This window comes from Scyliorhinus canicula, chromosome 16 (genome assembly GCF_902713615.1).
Source record: "Scyliorhinus canicula chromosome 16, sScyCan1.1, whole genome shotgun sequence".
NCBI classification, from domain to species: domain Eukaryota; kingdom Metazoa; phylum Chordata; class Chondrichthyes; order Carcharhiniformes; family Scyliorhinidae; genus Scyliorhinus; species Scyliorhinus canicula.
Genome location: NC_052161.1, coordinates 32,366,717 through 32,385,772, shown reverse-complemented (window position 1 = coordinate 32,385,772; position 19,056 = coordinate 32,366,717). Strand labels below are relative to the sequence as shown.

The 19,056-nt window shown below is 47.0% G+C and overlaps 1 protein-coding gene across 3 annotated transcripts in view; it reads right to left on the bottom strand.

Moving 5' to 3' along the window:
* Window positions 1-11,169: 11,169 nt before the first annotated feature.
* btbd16 (BTB (POZ) domain containing 16) overlaps window positions 11,170-19,056 on the bottom strand; it is a 179,222-nt gene continuing 171,335 nt past the window's right edge. The window contains exons 15-16 of one of the 3 annotated variants that reach the window (XM_038821187.1): window positions 12,728-12,916; window positions 11,170-11,596 (exon numbers count right to left, since the gene is read on the bottom strand). In XM_038821187.1, coding sequence (XP_038677115.1) covers window positions 11,528-11,596; window positions 12,728-12,916 — 258 coding nt within the window. In that variant the 3' untranslated portion in view covers window positions 11,170-11,527. Of the gene's footprint in view, window positions 11,597-12,727; window positions 12,917-19,056 lie in introns of those variants that run through there. The other 2 variants (XM_038821186.1, XR_005463687.1) reach the window with 2 other exon arrangements.

The window sequence follows — 19,056 nt, the reverse complement described above, 5'->3', positions numbered from 1 at the left end:
GCATGCGCGGGTGCGTCAGTGGCTGCTGATGTCATCCCTGTGCATGCGCAGGGCGGGGGTCACCTACACGTCGGCCATCGCGGAGGCTGACAAAGCCGATGAGTAGGAAAAGAGTGCCCCCACGGCACAGGCCCGCCCGCGGATCGGTGGGCCCCAATCGCGGGCCAGGCCACCGTGGGGCACCCCCGGGGGCCAGATCGTCCCGCGCCCCCCCCTAGGACCCCGGAGCCTGCCCACGCCACCAGGTCCCGCCGGTAAGTGACCTACTCTGATCCACGCCGGCGGGACCGGCAAAAAACCAGCGGGCCTTCGGCCCATCGCGGGCCGGAGACTTCGGGCAGCCCCAGTGCCCATTGAATCGCGCCGGTCCCCGCCATTCTCCGGGGCGAGCGACGCGACTCACGCTTCACCGACTTTTGGCGGGCCGGAGAATTCGGCGGCCGGCGGGGGCGGGAGTCACGTCGACCCCCAGCGATTCTCCGACCCGGCGGGGAGTCGGAGATTCCCGCCCATGAACTTTTCGGGTGAAGTAAAGTTAGAGATGTGGGCAATAATGGAATCAATGTGGGGAATGTGAGAGGAGGCAGTAAATAGGAAAGAGAATATAAGAGGAGACGTGAATAGGATGTGAAGTGGGAGTAGAGTAGAGATATAGAGGGAAGAGGGAGCTGGGGAAGGAGAAGGTAAAGGAATGGTGCAAGAAGATAGCAGAAGAAGAGAGGAAGGGGTGAGGAAGGGAATGGGGAAGTGTTTTAGGAGGGGGAACCGAAGAAAAAGATGGAGGGAGGAATGGATTGCTGAGGAACGTAAATCATGAATTGGGAGAAGAGGGTTTCCGGTGGCAGTATTTGGCAACTAGGAAAAACCAAATCGGGGATGTGATTGAAATCTAGTTCATCGTGGGGGCAGTGGGGAAACATCACTTCAGAATTTCTATTAAGACTAACCAGCTGAAAATCATATGGTCCTTGAGAAGCAATGATGCATATAAATGGACTGAACAATGTTTCATCTTATTACAAAATTATCCTCAGTGTTAATCATTAGTATTTTTCCATGAGCATGTGGCTGATAAATAATTCACATTTTGAAAACTGAATAAAGAAACAAAATTTTAACAATGAAAACTGTAATTGTACTACTGTAGAGGGCTGACTAGAAATATATTTTGATTTCATCAATGTAGAAATGAAATGCCTATATCTAACTTGCATTTCAGATCAGATGGATAAAACAGTCCCAAATTAAATACAGATCCATGGCCAGGACATTTTGGGTGGCTCAAAAGGTCAGCAGGAATGTAACCCCGCAGCCATTTAACACTCAGTAGAGCATTAATTGGCTAGGGGCAAGACTTCCATCCATCACTCAGGGTGGAGTCCTCTCTTGGGGAGCTGTCTACCAATCTGATTGGCCAAGAGCTCTGTATTTCCAGCAGCGCCACTGGGAGCTGGTAGTTATGGGATCTCAAGGGAGGAACTGCAGGGGAGGCCTTGGTGGAAGGGTGGGATGAGGAGATCAGATAGAAAGGCTACGAGGTTAGGAAGTGGTCCATAAAGGAGGCAACTGTCATAATATACACACAAGTATATGATGGTGCACAGACAGACACTGATTGACACACAGGATGACCAATGAACGCACAGAACACAGCAGCCAATCACCAGACAGAACATGGCCACTATAAAGCCAGAGGGCACTAATTTTCCCGTTCTCTTGGGATGCAGCCTCTGAGACAGTCAGAGCCTGTGAGCAACAACTAGAACATCCACCATGTGGTAGTAAGATAGTCTGGTCAGGTTAACCTCAGGTCTCCAGTCAACTCAGCATAGTGTCAACCCACAATTAAAGTATGTTTAATAGTTATGAGTTCAATAAAATAGAGTTGCACTTGTTCAAGTGTTGGAAGCCTGTCTCTCTCACTGCTATGGTAAACGCAGTCCTCACAGACCCAGCATACCCAACACATCAGCAACCCCTATACTTTTCTACCCGAGGCCCGAGTAAGCCAACATGCTGATTTCTGGCCCCTCCCCCCTCATCCATTACCCCCAAGCCTACGTCCCTGATCTCTTCTTGCCAGCCTCACCATTGTGGCCAGACAGGAAGTGCCTTTTACGTGACCATTAATTGACTGTATTCGGGCTTAAATCAGGGCAAGGGAAGGTAGACTGCCCCAGAGATCATTGCATTCACCACCCCCCCCCCCCAACCCCATCCCCCCAACTCCCACAATCATACAATGGCAGGCAGATCGGGCTTTCTGAGCAGATAGGCAGCAGAAAGGAATTTTATGTTCCCCTCCCTCTTCAGCCTTCAAAGCCACCACTGGGGCCCGGTAGAATTCTGCCTCATAAATTCTGCCTTGTTCAGTGACATGTGTAGGGGTGAAAACAAAGTGGCCAAATTTGGGGTGAATTTCCCCTCGTAATTTATCAGGCCTAAAAAAGATTTAAGCTCTGTTGTATTTTGCGGAGTAGTCCGTGCCTCCCTGATGGCCTTGACTTTATCCTCCACGGGATGCAGGTTTTTCTTATATATCCGGTATTCTAGATAGATCACTTTGCCAGCCTGGAATACACATTTCTCTCTCTTGAAACATATGCCTGCATTGGAAATTCACCTCAAGACCCCTCCCAAGTTCGCTAGGTGCTCTTGTTCAGTGACCCTTGTGATTAATACGTCGCCGAGATATATTGCTACCCTAGGCAGCCCTTGGAGAATATTTTCCATGACACACTGAAAGATGCAACATTCCGATGAGAATCTGAAAGGCGTGTATATTCCTACAGATCCTTATGGGTGTTAATTGTGTAATATATTTTCTGGATGTTTCATCTAGTTGGAGCGAGATAGGCATGACTCATATCTAGTTTGATGAGGGTTTGGCCACCTGCCATCTTGCCATACGCGGCCCCTATACATGGCACCGATCCAATTGTGAGGCTTTATTGATTATAAGTTTGTAATCTCCACAAAGGCGGACTGACTTGTCAGGCTTGGATACGGCCACAATTGGTGTAGCCCACTCTGCAAACTGCACAAATTCTCCTTCAGGCTGTTCAACCACTCGATTTCAGTCTCTATCTTCACAAGCAATGAGTCTGGCACTGGCCTGCCCTAAATGTATGGTAAGAGATCGGGATCTACATAGGTTTTGGGCCTTTTTAACCGATGCCCTCTTGGAATACTTTCGGGTATTTGCTAATAACCTCGTACTATCAGCCGACTCCTAATTTAATATTTTCCAGCCAGTCCAGTCTGATATTCTGGAGCCAATCCCTACCCATGAACCTCATATGAATATGAGTGGGAGTCGCTGACTGCTGTCCATAAGCTACCGGGGTCATGGTGATCCTCAAAATCTTCAAAGGTTCTCCCATGTACGTGGCTAGTCTGGCCTGGTGTCCCTTAGGTTTGAGGGCAAAGTAGCCATTTGGAGACAATAAAATGTTTGAAAGATGCAGAATCTGAAAGGCGTGTATATTCCTACAGATCCTTATGGGTGTTAATTGTGTAATATATTTTCTGGATGTTTCATCTAGTCCGAGCGAGATAGGCATGACTCATATCTAGTTTGGATGAGGGTTTGGCCTCCTGCCATTAATTACACAATTAACACCCATAAGGATCTGTAGGAATATACACGCCTTTCAGATTCTGCATCTTTCAAACATTTTATTGTCTCCAAATGGCTACTTTGCCCTCAAACCTAAGGGACACCAGGCCAGACGGTAACACCTGTATCCATCTTCATCTCTAAGGAATGACCATTGACAAGCAGTCTTACCTTTATAATAATAATCTTTATTAGTGTCACAAGTAGGCTTACATTAACACTACAAAGAAGTTATTGTGAAAATCCCCTAGTCGCCACACTCCGGCGCGGTTCGGGTACACAGAGGGAGAATTCAAAACGCCCAATTCACCTATCAAGCACGTCTTTCAGGACTTGTGGGAGGAAACCGGAGCACTCACGCAGACATGGTGAGGACCCTGATGCCGTGAAGCAACAGTGTTAACCACTGTGCTCCCGTGCCGCCCTTGGTAGCGATGATACAGTTTAACTACATCGTTTCATCCTCTGAGGGTTGGATTACTTGCAAGTCATGGGTCTGAAGTGGCTTTGGCTTCTGGCCTGGACGGCATGCCTGCAGCTGATTCTGGCAGCCTTCTCTAGGTCATGCCCTTTGACAGCACCCATTGCAGCCCTGCGGCTGACAGGTGTGCTCTTTTGGGGAGGCTTTCTTCTGGAGTTATCCGGCCATGTTTTAAAACTCCAGGATGTCCTTATGGAATGTTAGGTTGGTGGTAGTAGAGGGATGTGGTTGCCTTCACTGGAAATGATGACTTCTCTATGCAAGGTCCCATCCCCCCAAACTGAGGCCGCTATTGTCCGTCATCCCTTGAAGTTCTTGAGTCACTTTCTTGGCATTTTCCAGGGACAAAACTATTTCTATAGCCCTCTTGATGTCTGAGCTGGGCTCTTCCAGTAATTGTTGATCCCACATTCAATTGTATCGTGTCGCATCTCGGTCAGTGACAGTCAAATTCACTGCCGACTGTCAACTTCCACAATCTAGCAAGAACTTCCGTAACGGGTCCCCTTGGGGTTCTCCCAGTTGTATTAAAATGGTAGCATTGGGGGATTATGGACAGCTTGGAGTCATAATTGTTTCTCACCAGATCCAAAAGCTCATCAAATGTTTTCATTTCGGGGCTGTTGGATTGATTAACCTTTTGAAACGTTGAGGCTTTTGCATGCTGCTAGGAGTGTTACCTTCCATATCTCATCCTCTTCAATGCCATTGACATGAAAAGAAAGCTCGCATGCTCGGCATTCTGGCCCCAGTCCTCCATGTTTATATTAGACATCTCAAGTCTTCGAAAGAAAGGCATTTCCGAGTTTTTTTTTTCTTACCAGAGTTGTCTTCTGAAGTTTTAATGGCTGCTCAGAATCCAGTGTTTGATCCTCATCGTCATGTAATAATTCCAGGAGGTGCAGGCTAGAAGGCAAAACAGGTTTATTCTTAAACATAAATGAAGCTGCAGCCAACCAATGTATACAACCAACGTGTATACAACCAATGTCTCAGCTTGGGGAACGTCTGCAACTGCACCACATCATGTCAGCTGTTACAAGTTTGGTGTAGATGATTCTTGAAACCCTGCTGAACCAAATTTCACTGCATTTCTGCACATGTGCCGGTCATCTGCAATGTTTTCCCAGGAGAGATGGTCTGTAATGCAGTTCACATGAAGTAGTAATGACTCTATAACTGTCAGTGGTCTCCATTATTACTTCTCTGAAACAGACAGTTACTTCTGAAGTCCACAAATGCCCCATTAAATGTAGAAATCCAGAAATTGCTCTCAGTGACGCTATGCTTCTCCAAATGTTGCACTGTTATGATCTCAGTTATGTTATAACAGGATGGGAAAATTCCAGAATGGAACCCTGGCAAAAAGATCGTAATCTTTAGAAAACGTGGAGAGACAGTTTAAAGGAATGCCAATTTTAACAAAAGAAAATCAAACATGAAAAGTTTTATTATAATACAATACTCCTTCACTCCCCCTTATCTTCATAGATGTACACAGATTTCAAGGATGGCACCCCAATTTGAAACCAAATGGCAGGTGCCACGCAATCAGTCCTCCATGGATTTCTCATCAAATTACCCCCAGATGATTGCCACATGAGGTTTCCAAGCATCACTTTGAAAAACATATGCTTTTAAATCCTCTTTCAAACAATGCCTTCCGTCAGTTGTTTTCAGTAAGAATCAATCTCCAGGTTTTTCAACTACTCTTTCAAACAAAGCTTCCTCTCCACTGTTTTCACAAGGAACTGCCACCTCCAGATTTTCCAACTCTCCTTTCAGGATTCCCTTTGTCTTGAATGCTCCAAATTGCCTTGAAACTACAAAATCTGGCCACCGATTGCTCCACAATTGTTTCACCTGACATCTCACAAACTGTAGTAAGATATCACAAACCTTAGAACCACTTCAGATATCTTTCCGGCTTCTCACCAGCCAACACCTCAGCTCTGACTGCCTCCACTGAACAGCACTCTTTTCTGGTTGATGCACTATCAATTACTACAGAGGAGAGTAGTGAATAATCAAAGATGTGTGGCCTCCTGTAGCTGCTACCAGAATGGGAGCAGCTCCGGCGAGCACACACATTTATACGCTGCCTACTGGGCGGAGCCAGCAGGCAGGGATTTACCCATGTACCTCTAGCACAGGAGTCTTACTGTACTACATTGAATATACATCTAATATAGTTAGTGGTGACTACCACACTGGTTACAGTTCCTCTTTGTTCCTTTAACTCCAGACTTTTTGGAAACACCTCTTCGTTTCTCCAGTTCCTAGCTGTTCTTTCAATTTCTGGCAGTTGCTTGCTTGCCCCTTTCTCCATTGTATAACTTTTCTTCTACCAGTTCTGAGACGTGTTCTGTATCTCTCTGTGAAGCTCCTGCTCCTCTGGCTCCCAGAACCTCAGTGGGCTGGACAGCTGGTTTGTGATGCAGAATGAGGCCAATAGCACCGGGTCAAATCCCGTACCGGCTGAGGTTATCCATTGGCCTTCTCAATCTTGCCCCTCGCCTGAGGTGTGCTGATCATCAGGTTAAATCGCCACCAGTCAATTCTTCGACTAAAAGGAGAAAGCAGCCAATGGTCATCTGGGACTATGGGGACTTTACTATAGGGTGGCACGGCAGTGCAGTGGTTAGCACTGGTGCTTCACAATGACAGGGACCCAGGTTCGATTCCCAGCTTGGGCCACTGTCTGCGTGGTGCCTCCACATTATCCCCGCATCTGCGTGGGTTTTCTCCGGGTGCTCCGGTTTCCTCCCACAAGTCCCAAAAGCTTGTTCGGTGAATTGGACATTCTGAATTCTCCATCAGTGTACACGAACAGGCACCGGAGTGTGGCGACTAGGGGAATTTCACAGTAACTTCATTGCAGTGTTAATGTAAGCCTACCTGTGACACTAATGAAGATTATTATTATTAAATCTCCTGGTCCCACCCATCATGGGAATCGTCATGGGCGGGGCAGTAAATATGAAGGACAAGCCAAATGTCCATTTATCTGGACAGAAATTTCCATTCCTAGGCAGGCAGGACCGGAAAACCCCAACCTATATTTAAATTTTCCTGCTGACGTATTTCAGATTCTTGGGGCTGGATTCTCCAATTTTCAGGATATGTCTGGAGGATCCGTGGTGTTTTACATCAAAAATATTGGCAGCGCCCCAGCACCAATCCTCCGACCAGTGAGGGGTTAGCAGCCACGCCACTTAAAACGCCCGGCCTGCAAGACAAAAAGGGGCGATGAATTGCTGGGTCCATGGCCACGCATGCGCATGGCGAAGACCTGCAGCAATAGTGCCTTACAACATGGCGCCGGCCGTGTGCGGACCCGACCTGCCTGACAGTGCCCCCCTGGACACTCCCTCACCACTCCCTGACCAATCCCCACTAGCCCTCCCAGTCCTCGCCGAAGCCCCGCCGGCCAGCAGCACGGCTCCCACCCGACTGTGGCGGCACTGGCACAATCCGCAGCTGCCACGCCGGGTTCCCGACCGCTGAGACCATGAGTCAACCGCGCGGTCGAGATCTTGGCCCACTGGGAGCGGAGCATCCGAGAAGGCCTTCACGTGACGTCCTGAGGCCGGCCCAACAAGGGCAGCACGGTAGCATGGTGGTTAGCATAAATGCTTCACAGCTCCAGGGTCCCAGGTTCGATTCCCGGCTGGGTCACTGTCTGTGCGGAGTCTGCACGTCCTCCCTGTGTGTGCGTGGGTTTCCTCCGGGTGCTCCGGTTTCCTCCCACAGTCCAAAGATGTGCGGGTTAGGTGGATTGGCCATGATAAAATTGCCCTTAGTGTCCTAAAAAAAATAAGGTTAATGGGGGGGGTTGTTGGGTTACTGGTATAGGGTGGATACGTTGGCTTGAGTGGGGTGGTCATTGCTCGGCACAACATCGAGGGCCGAAGGGCCTGTTCTGTGCTGTACTGTTCTATGTCTATGTTCTATGTCTATGTCTAACATAGCTCCTCGATGATGCCCTTTTGGAGTGGTCGGAGGATGCAAAAACAGCTGGCGCTCCCGATTCCATCATAAAAAGGGATTCTCCGCCCAATCACCGATTACGAAATCGAAGTTGGGAAACAAAGGATCCTGCCCTTGATGTTTACCCTGATGTCTGGATAGTGTTGGTCAACTGAAACCATCAGGCCATTAGCTATAGGAGCGGAATTAGACCATTCGGCCAATCAGGTCTGCTCCACCAATCAATCATGGCTAATATGTTTCCCATATGTTTCTCATCCCCATTCTCCTGCCTTGTCCCCATAACCATCTTGCCTTGACGGTAATCAGAATTTATCGTCCCAAGTTTTGTATGTTGGAAAGAAAAATGGAATGCTCATGAACGCTCTGAGTGCCAAGAAGCCGTAGAAAGTGTTTTTAAAAATAAATTTAGTGTGCCCAGTTCATTTTTCCAATTAAAGGGCAATTTAGCATGACCAATCCACCTACCTTGCATATCTTTGGGTGGTGGGGGCACAACGCATGGAAACACGGGGAGAATGTGCAAACTCCACACAGACAGTGATCCAGAACCGGGATCGAAACTGGGACCACAACGCCGTGAGGCAGCAGTGCTAACCACTGCGCCACCATGCTGCCCTAAGAAGCCATATAAAGTTGATGACTATTTGTCATTTAGAACATTACAACTAGGAACTCATGGAGGATATTAACTGAAGACAGTGTTTGAAAAGTTTGAAAAACCATAAAACACTCCTTTGCGAAGATTTAGAAAGATACACTTTCAAAAGTGCAAAATTACTTTCCATCTTCATAAAAGCATGGTGGAGGGGAAAAGCCCTTGTGCATGAAGCTAATACGCTCAAAAGGAGGAAGCTAGACGTGCCATGTCAACGGAACTCACAGAGACAGACATCAATGTTCTTTGACATTGAACTAGTTTACCGGCGAAAGGAGGTGTAAATACAACCTGCAAAAAGTTTTTCTTATCGACTGTTGCTTTTACATTTGTTGATTATTTCAGGATTTGAACAGATCATTTTATAAACCTTCCGGAAAATAATCTGTAGAAATCCATTTTCTTTCTTTACCAATTTGGGCAATTTGTAGCAAAAATCCTGAAAGACAGCTGGTTTAAAAAAAATAAGCTTCTGTCAGCTTTTGTTCCACAGTCCAACTTAAAGACCTTTAGACCACCCCCACATTTTTCATCAGCAAGAGCCATTGTGTTCTCAAACTTATAAACCAAGATAGAGGTTTCATTGTAAAGCTGGATCAGTTCACTTATTAAGAACTCAAAGTTCTTTTTGAATACCAGAATAGCCTGCATTCAGACTATTTCTAGTTGCTTTTATTACACAAAAGTCTAAAAGGATGCATTATTTTCTCCTTTATTCATATGAAAAATAGATGTGAAATTCTTCAGCCTGGTAAAGGAAAATGTTTCTAAAAACAATTCCCGCTTTGAAGTGTTTAGTAGAACTGCAACGTGGGCTTCAATTTAATACAATGGTTTCTTGGGTTTCTGATCATCTGTCCTTGTTATTCAAATGGAAAACCAATTGAGAAAAATTAGATTCAGATTATATTTTACTGTAGACCATCTGATTTGCGCCCAAAGGCATGTCGTCCCTAGTGTAGGAATTTTCCCAGCCCCGCGGAGGCAGCTTTTGAGGTGATGAGGCATGAAATTTTAGAAATTTAAGTGTCAGGCTGGTTACCAGATGTTTTCCTGCCTCCTCCTTCCCAACGGCAGGAGCACATGTGGCAACAGTAACATGTCTGCAAGAAAATGGTGAGGCTGCTTTCTTCCCATTTCCACATCCTCACTAGAGAATGTGGAAATCATGGAGACGCAAATCTCGATTGTCAGACTTTGCGGTGTTTCAACTGCTCCCTTGATATTGATGGCTTCTTAGCAGGTGGAACTACACTCTTAGCATTTTAACATTATTTTATGACCCAAGGCCCTGCTGCTTGGGCCTCAATCGCTCTCACTCTGGTCACACGGTGCGGGCTGCCAATATCCCTTGCAGCGTGACGTGTTGTCCTGAGCTCCCACCTCCGGAATCCACCAGCGAAGGAGGAGATGGCCTAGTGACTGGCTGCCGTTAAATTAGACCAGTGACGGGGCTACTGCAACACATGGCTTGGGACTCAGAATTGGTCCTGATGTCAGGTTCCTGATGCCTGCAAGAAAATTTCGGCTTCTCCCCATTTTTCACTCACTTGCTTCTTAGCAGGTGGAACTGCACTCTTAGCATTTTAACATTATTTAATGACCTAAGTGCAGGAAAGTTGAGGTTTTCACCTCAGAAGTTACCAAATATTTACCAGGGCTGACTCTTTTGTTTAATTGACTGCCACTCAACAGGTGGGCGGGATTTACCGACCAACCCGCCACGTGTTTTCTGACGGAGGAGGCAGCCCGCCAGTGGGAGTTTCTGATCCCACAGTTTGTGAATGGATTTCCCGTTGACTGCAACCCTCATCGCCGGGAAACCCATGCGCCGTCAGTGGGACTGGAATATCAGCCAGTTAATGAACAGCCGGTTAACTTATCATATAAATTAACAAAATAATATGAATATGTGTGAGCTCCTGACTCGTGATCCTACTTATTTGGACTTATCTGTCTAACCAAGGGGGAAGTGAGCATTTTCTACTTTTTTTTTTGACAAAACTCTAGACTAAAATCCTGAACTGCTGAATTCAAGGCCCCGTTTTCAGATACCTCTTTAGTGGGGGACAGGGGATGCACACGTAGATGACCAAATTAGGAGGCAGCTTTTAACCATTCTTAATCCTACTGCCAGTACACATTATACAGGCTATGATCTCTTCTCAACTCACTTGTGGTAGTTCCCTACCATCAGAGCAGGAGAAAAGAGAATCTCATCGTTTGTTGTGACTACTCTTCTGAGGCATCAAATCACAATCTCTCCAACACTTTAGTGTGAAAATTACCTCAAAATGTTAATAAGCTTGAAATAAAAACAGATGATGGTGGTAATATATAACATATAAACCAGTTTCAGCGTTCTCTGCTTATCGTCAATATTTCTAGCATTTGAAGATTTTAGGCATCTTTCTGATAAAGCATCCACGCCTGAAATAATAATTACTCTGTTCTCTCCACAGGTGCCACCTGGCATGCTGTCTAGAATTCTTTTTCTTTTTGTTTAAGGTTTCTCGTGTCCTCTAGCTGGCACCTCATGTCACTGTCTTCTGCAATTAAAAAACTTTACCATGCAAGCTTTGAGTATTGGCAAAATGAAGCAGGAAGTTCACTACGTTTTCTCAGGCCCACTTTTACTAACAGAAAACTTACAAAGGTAGGGTGAAATTGACATCCTCTCTGAGTTGAAATTTTCAAACCAAAGTAATTGTTTCTTAAATAATGGTGTTCCGTTCACTCATTATTTAACACAGCGAGGTAGTTTGCTTTCTGTTACTCTTTAGGATACAGGAAAAAGAAGAGCAAAGGTCACATAAACAGGCATTGTTAGCCCAGCCACCAACAGCACCTGAGGAAAACATAAGGAGCATTAATTTTCTTTGTCACAAAAAAACTATAAAGAATAAATTATTTTTAAGACAATGCAAAAAGCTGTTTTTATACGGTGGCCTTTGTTTTGCAAAGAGGGCCCAACTTTGCATGTATGCACTGGGTGCCCTGACGCATGATGTTGTAGACATTGTCCATCACAACAAATATCAAGATGTCACCAACAAAACATGCTAATGCTGCAGCAGAGCATTAATTAGGCCATTGAGATCAGCAGGAAGATCCAGTGATAAACAGATCCTCCTCGTCACTGGTTAAAAATTTATCAGGTGTATGTCTGCTACAATGGTTCATGTTGCAGATGTGGATGGCCAAAGAGCACCATAAAAATAGCATATGAATTTCCGCAAACCATGCATAGAGAAATATTGCATGCTTAGTAAATGTTTTTAAAAAATGATTACTGCTATACATGGGCCAGAATCTTACGGCCTCTCCATGGCCTCTCCCCCACTCTCGGCAGATGTAGTGAGCCATTTAAATCTCCATCCGGTTCGGCGGGACCATAATATCCCGCCTGGCGGGAGGGGCTGTAAAATTCTGGCCTTGGTTTCACCATCACTTCCCCAATGCCCCCAGTGGTAGCTTTTTAAAAATTAATTGATGGGATGTGGGCATTGCTGGCTGGATCAGCATTTATTGTCCATCCCTGATTACCCTTCAACTGAGTGGCTTGCTTGGCCACTTCAGAGGGTATTTAAGAGCCAACAACATTGAAATGGATCTGGAGTCACATCTAGGCCAGACCAGGTAAGTAACAGCAGATTTTCTTTCCTAAAGGGCAGAAGCGAAACAGATGGATTTTTAACGACATATCGACAATGGTTTCATGGCCATCATTAGACTTTTCATTCATTGAATACAAATGTCACTATCTGCCATGGTGGGATTTGAAACAGAATCCCTTTGAATATCACCCTGGATCAATCTAGTGAAAATACCACTTAACCCCCCCCGGCAATGATTACACCCATTGTACCTCAAAATGAAATGTCTCTTCATAATGATTAGGTTATATTACGACAATTGTTAGTAGGATTTAAAAACCCTGTGAAAAATCATCATTTAAGACATGGAATTAATAACTTACCTTACTGAGGCTGGATTTTTTGGTAACACCAAATTCCTGGCATACGTAACCAGTACTAAAAACTTGCCATTCTTCCTTTACCATCGCCTGCACTTGGATATCATACTTCACTTTCCGTTCATGGCGGAGGCTGAAAGCATTGTGTTCAGTAGTTCCAAAAGGTATACTTGAGTCTGCAGGATTTATTCTCTGGAATGAATGAATTTCTTTATTTAATGCAAGTGAAACAAGGAGGAATAATTTCAAGACTTGTGGATTGTTTGAACACCCTTTCTAGCTCTAAGAGTGAGGGAGCAAGTTGGCAGAGACTGTAGTATGGGGACAATTCTGGGACTGTGGTGGTCCTGGCAAATTCAATGGCAGACTTTTATCATCATCTATTTTCAGCCCAGCAGCCAGCAAAATTGGCAGACCAGTTGGATACCAGAGTCAGTAGGAACCATGACGGATAGCACTCAGCAATTAGAAAAGATCAGGATATGGGCGGGGCTCTTGAATCACAATAATTGAGAGGAAAGAAGAGATTGTGGGGGTAGAAGGGTAGGTGGGAATCAGTAATTAGAAGAAAGCATTATGAGCAAAAGGGGAATTCAGAGCACTCTAACTGGGAGAGGGAACTATTGGAGGTTGAAAGTTAGAGATCAGCTGATTGCAGCAGTGAGGAATTATCACACTCAGTTAAATGTTTTGCTTGAGAGGCCAGAGACAGCACTCCATAGACTACATAAAATCCATAGAATCCCTACAGTGCAGAACGATGTCATTCGGCCTATCATATCTGCACCGACATTCTGAAAGACCACTCTACCTAGGCCCACTAGCCCACCCTATTATGTAACTCCTATGTAACATCATGGCCAATCCACCTAGCCTCCACCTCTTTGGACACTAAGGGGCAATTTAGCATGGCCAGTCCACATAACCTGCACATCTTTGGACACTCCTGATTCTCCAAAGTCACAGGCATTACTACAAAAGTATTTACCTGCTTAGCCTATCTTCCCCCATCCTCAATTAACTGCCAAGATTTCTCAAGCCTCAGGAAAACAGGTCAGACAGCATTAAATTTAAATCAGGTTCTAAGTTGGTTTAGATATCATAATGAGATATCTTGCTTCAAAAGCAGGGCTTCCGCATGCCATGCAACCCAACTCCAAAACAATGGTAGCAGAAGAATATGTGACGGATTGAGGTCATATTTTACGATACAAAACTTTTAATCCACTGACACTCCCTTGCTCATCACGTGGGGGACTAACATCGACACATTATTGCTGTGAAAAATAGTGGTGTGGATTCTCCGACGTGGGAACAGTGACGTTTTATGCCAGGAAAACTGGCGCAAATCGGCCACCAATTCCCTTTTTGCTGGGGGGTAGCAGGACGACAGCATAGAGCACCCGGCTCCAGCTGCTGATACGCCCAGGAGAATCACCAGGTCTGTGGCTGTGCATGCGCACGGCGACGGCCTGTAGCAGCCGCACCGTGCTTCATGGCGGAAACCGCTCGCGAAACTGGCCAGGGAAATAGTCCCCCATTCGGCCGGCTAACGCACTCTGGACTACTTCCCCACAGTGCCACCAGCCCTGAATAATGTCCCTCCTGCCCGTGGATCAGTCCTCCCCGATTGTGGCGGCACTGGACTGAGTCTGCAGCCACCATGCCGGGTTCCCGTCGGGCGCGACCATGCCGTCGGGAACTCGGCCGGTTGGGGGCGGAGCATCAGGGGGCGGGCCTCAGGCAATGTCCTGAGGCCATCGGTACGTGGCGCAGGTGGAGCATCACGAAAGTGGCTCCGCCTCTGATTCTGCCATAAACGTGGATTCTCCGGCGGGTCGCCGAATGCGATTTCGCTGTCAGCGACCAGAGAATCCAGCCCAGCATTTTCTATCCTTCATTAAAAGATGATTAACAGATTGTGTATATATGTGTATTTTGTGAATTTCTAACTGACATGAAAATATTGAATGAAATGAAACCAGAACACAATGAAACAAAGGAATCTGTGTGGTATTCACAAATTTATATAATGAATGTAAATATTGGCCATACCCAAAGATCAATACAACGTAATTCTATTGAAGGTCCCAATTATAAATGTATATTGCTTAGATCCTTTAGCATGGTAATTTAATAACAGTACTACAATTACATGCAACGCTGGCCACTAATATTTTCCCTCTCACTATATTGTCTTGTTTTTGCAAAAATCAACTGCCTGCTCTTGACTTTTCAGATTTAATTCTTCTTTGAACTATGCCAAAATGAACATTCAGTCAGGAAGGCCAAATATCATTCATAATGAGAACAAGTTGATATTACTTCCAGGCAGGCGCAGTCCACTCAGAAGAGTGTATAATTAATAATAAAAATAATCTTTCTTGGTGTCACAAATAGGCTCACATTAACACTGCAATGAAGTTACTATGAGAATCCCCTAGTCGCCACACTCTGGCAACTGTTCTGGTAAACTGAGGGAGAATTCAGAATGTCCAATTCACCGAACAAGCGCGTCTTTTGGGACATGTGGCTCAAGGACCTAATCTATTTCTGCTTTCCCTGGTAGAAAGGTTGAGACACAAGTTTCTCTGTTCCATTTCAAAGGAAAAATTACACATGTAAACAAGAGTACATTGATCTGAAGTGTATGCCACCAATTAGAGCTGTATAGATTCAGCCACCTCAGCAAGGCACAGCAACAGGGTAAACAAAGGCCGAGACCCATAGGAATGCTTTGATGGAGGATCTGACCTTGACAAATTCCACTGGGGACATCACATGTCAGTTACTTTGTTGATCTGCATTTCTTTCTTGTACTGTTAATATGGACTGGTTTTTACAACCTTGCCCCAACAGGCATGTTTTCAGCAGTGGGGAGCCATATAAAATTTACATAGGGCTACCCCACTACCTTCCCATCCACTCTCAACCTGGTGGCTTTTAAAAAAAAAAATTATTCATCTTTTTCACATTCTCATCAAATTTATACCCACCTACAAATAATCAACAATAACAAATACAATGGCAATCCCCTGGCCAACACTTTCCTTATCCCACCCACCCCTAAAGAGCCCCCAACATTTTAAATACAAAACACAAATTAAAAAGAATGAGGGGATCCACCATAAACCCATATATAATCATCAATAACTCAAACCCCCCCCAACTCCCCCCCCCTCCAATGTTCAATGTTATCCAATTCTTGAAAATGCATGATAAACAAAGCCCATGAGTTGTAGAACCCTTCCATCCTTCCCCTCAATTCGAACTTCACTTTCTCAAGCGTCAAGAAGTCCAGCAGGTCCCCCCGCCATGCCGATGCATAGAGAGGAGAAGCTGACCTCCACCCCAACAGGACCTGCCTTCAGCTGATCAGCGAGGCAAAGGCTCAAACATCTGACTCCACACCTGCTTCCAACCCATTCTTCTTAATTGCCTGTACCTGACCTGTCAGCGACAGAGGAAGACCATTCCACCTTGCCAAATCCGCTTTCACCCTCCCCACCAAACTAGTAATATTATACCTACGGAGCCCCCTCAATCCCAACCTGGAGGCCTTAATATGGTGAGCAGACAGGTGCTAAATTAGCAGCCTGCCTGCCATTTTGAAAAAAATAATTAATGGACAATTGAATAAGTCAATTGATCAAATATTATGCTGCCCATGGCATATGCGATTGTTGTAGGCAGGTGGGCCAGAGTGCGGAATCAACTTTTTCACCATCTGAGGTGAAATAGCAATAAGGAACAGTGGAGGGGCGATCCTGTGTGAATTTGTGCCTCCCTGCCTGGCCTCCAAAGCCTGTACTCCCACCTGCCTCACCACACCCCACCCCCCCCCTCCCCGCCCCCCCGACAACCAAAGGATGCATGGCCCCTTCTCTCCCCCCTCAGGTACTTGATCCCTTCTCCCTCTCCACACACCCCCAGGGTGTCTGATTCCTTCCAAACCAAACGTCTAAACATACCTTAGTTCAGGATTCATTGCTCTTCATCCTGGGGCCTACTCACAGTTCCAGCAGCACCCACTACTGAGTTGTGGCACACCTGGGACGGCTTGAGCTGCTGGTTAACTTGATCAGCTGGCAACCCTCGAGGGCATCTTGGTCACCATCTTCATCCCAGCCCGACACGTGCGACTCATGGGGGCCACCATCTTGTGACTCCACCGACCACACAGACTAACCGCAGCTGGGCGCAGTCACGCTCGACCAGTCGCAGCCAAAACAGCTGGAGAACTCCATTATGGTCGTCAGGGTCAACGGGCACGAGATCCCCTGTCTTTTCGACTCCGGGAGCACGGAGACCTTTGCCCACCCCGACACGGTAAGGCGCTGCTCCCGCCACACCTACCCAGCCTCCCAAACAATCTCCCTAGCCTCCTGGTCCTATTTGGTTCAGATCCGGGGCTACTATATCGCCAATCTCGCGATGCAGGGCGCAGAGTACGCTCGTTTCAAGCTCTAAGTCCTCCCCCACCTCTGCACCCCCCTGCTGCTCGGATTGGACTTTCAATGTAAACCACCGAAACCTGACCCTACAGTTCGGCGGAGCCTTGCCCCCCATCACGGTGAGCAGCCTCGCGACCCTCAAGGTCTCCCCCCCCCTTCACTCTTTGCGAATCTCACCCCTGACTGTAATCCCATTGCCACCAGGAGCAGACGGTACAGTTCGCTAGGCATGACGTTTATCAAGTTGGAGGTCTAGCGACTGTTGAGTGAAAGGTTCATCGAGGCCAGCAGCGGCCCCAGGAGAGCGCAAGTGGTGGTCATCCGGACCGGGGAAAAGAATCGGATGGTTGTGGACTACAGCCAGACAATTAACTGATTCACGTAACTCAATGCGTACCCCCCCGCATAGCAGAGATGGTCAACCAGATTGTGCAGTACCGTGTGTTCTCAGCGGTTGATCTGAAGTCGGCCTCCCACCAGCTCCCAATCCGCCCGGAAGAGCACCACTACACTTCTTTTGTGGCAGCCGGCCGGCTCTTCCACTTCCTCAGGGTCCCCTTTGGCATCACTAACGGGGTCTCGGTCTTTCAGAGAATGATGGACCGAATGGTGGACCAGTACGGTTTGCGGGCTACATACCCGTATTTGGACAATGTGACCATCTGCGGCCATTACCAGCAGGACCATGACGCCAACCTCCAGAGGTTCCTCCAAGCCACCCAATCCCTCAACCTCACGAACAACAAAGAAAAATGCATCTTGCGTACTACCTGACCAGCCACCCTCTGCTATGTCATAGAGAACGGAGTCCTGGGGCCCGACACTGACCGTATGCGCCCCCTCACAGAACTCCCCCCTCCCCACAGCCTCAAGGCCCTAAAACGATGCCTGGGGCTGTTCTCCTACTACGCCCAGTGGATCCCCAACTATGCGGACAAAGCCCGGCCACTTATTTAAACAACCACTTTTCCCCTGACGGATGAGGCCCGCGCGGCTTTCAGCCGCATCAAAGCCGACATCACCAAGGCCGCAATGCATGCGGTGGATGAGTCCATCCCTTTTCAGGTAGAGAGTGACACGTCAGACGTTGCACTGGCCGCCACACTCAACCAGGCGGGCAGGCCAGTAGCATTCTTCTCTAGGACCCTCCACGCTTCTGAAATTCGACACCCCTCAGTCGAGAAGGAAGCACAAGCCATAGTGGAAGCAAAATAAAAAATTATAAAACCTTGAGGTGGAGGATTGAACTCTCCACCTACAGCTACGATATCAAGTATCGTCCTGGGAAGCTCAACGAGCCCCAGATGCACTGTCCCGCGGCACATTGCGCCAGCGCGCAAGGTGACCGACTTTGGGCTGTCCACAATGACCTCTGCCACCCGGGGGTCACCCGGCTTATCCATTTTATTAAGGCTCGCAATCTGCCCTTCTCCACCAAGGACGCCAAGGCCATGACCAGGGACTGCCAAGTCCGCGCGGAGTGCAAACCGCACTTCTACCGGCCAGACAAGGCCCGCCTGGTAAAGGCCTCCCGGCCCTTTGAGCGCCTAAGCTTTGACTTCAAAGGGCCCCTCCCCTCCACCAACCGGAACATATACTTTCTCACCGTCATCGATGAGTACTCCCGCTTCCCCTTCGGCGTCCCCTGCCCCGACATGACCTCAGCCACCGTAATAAAGGCACTGCACAGCATCTTCACACTGTTCGGTTTCCCTGCCTACGTCCACAGCGACCGGACACATCGTTCATGAGCGGTGAGCTACGTCAGTACCTGCTCAACAAAGGCATCGCCTTGAGCAGGACTACGAGACTATCATAGAGTTTACAGTGCAGAAGGAGGCCATTCGGCCCATCAAGTCTGCACCGGCTCTTGGAAAG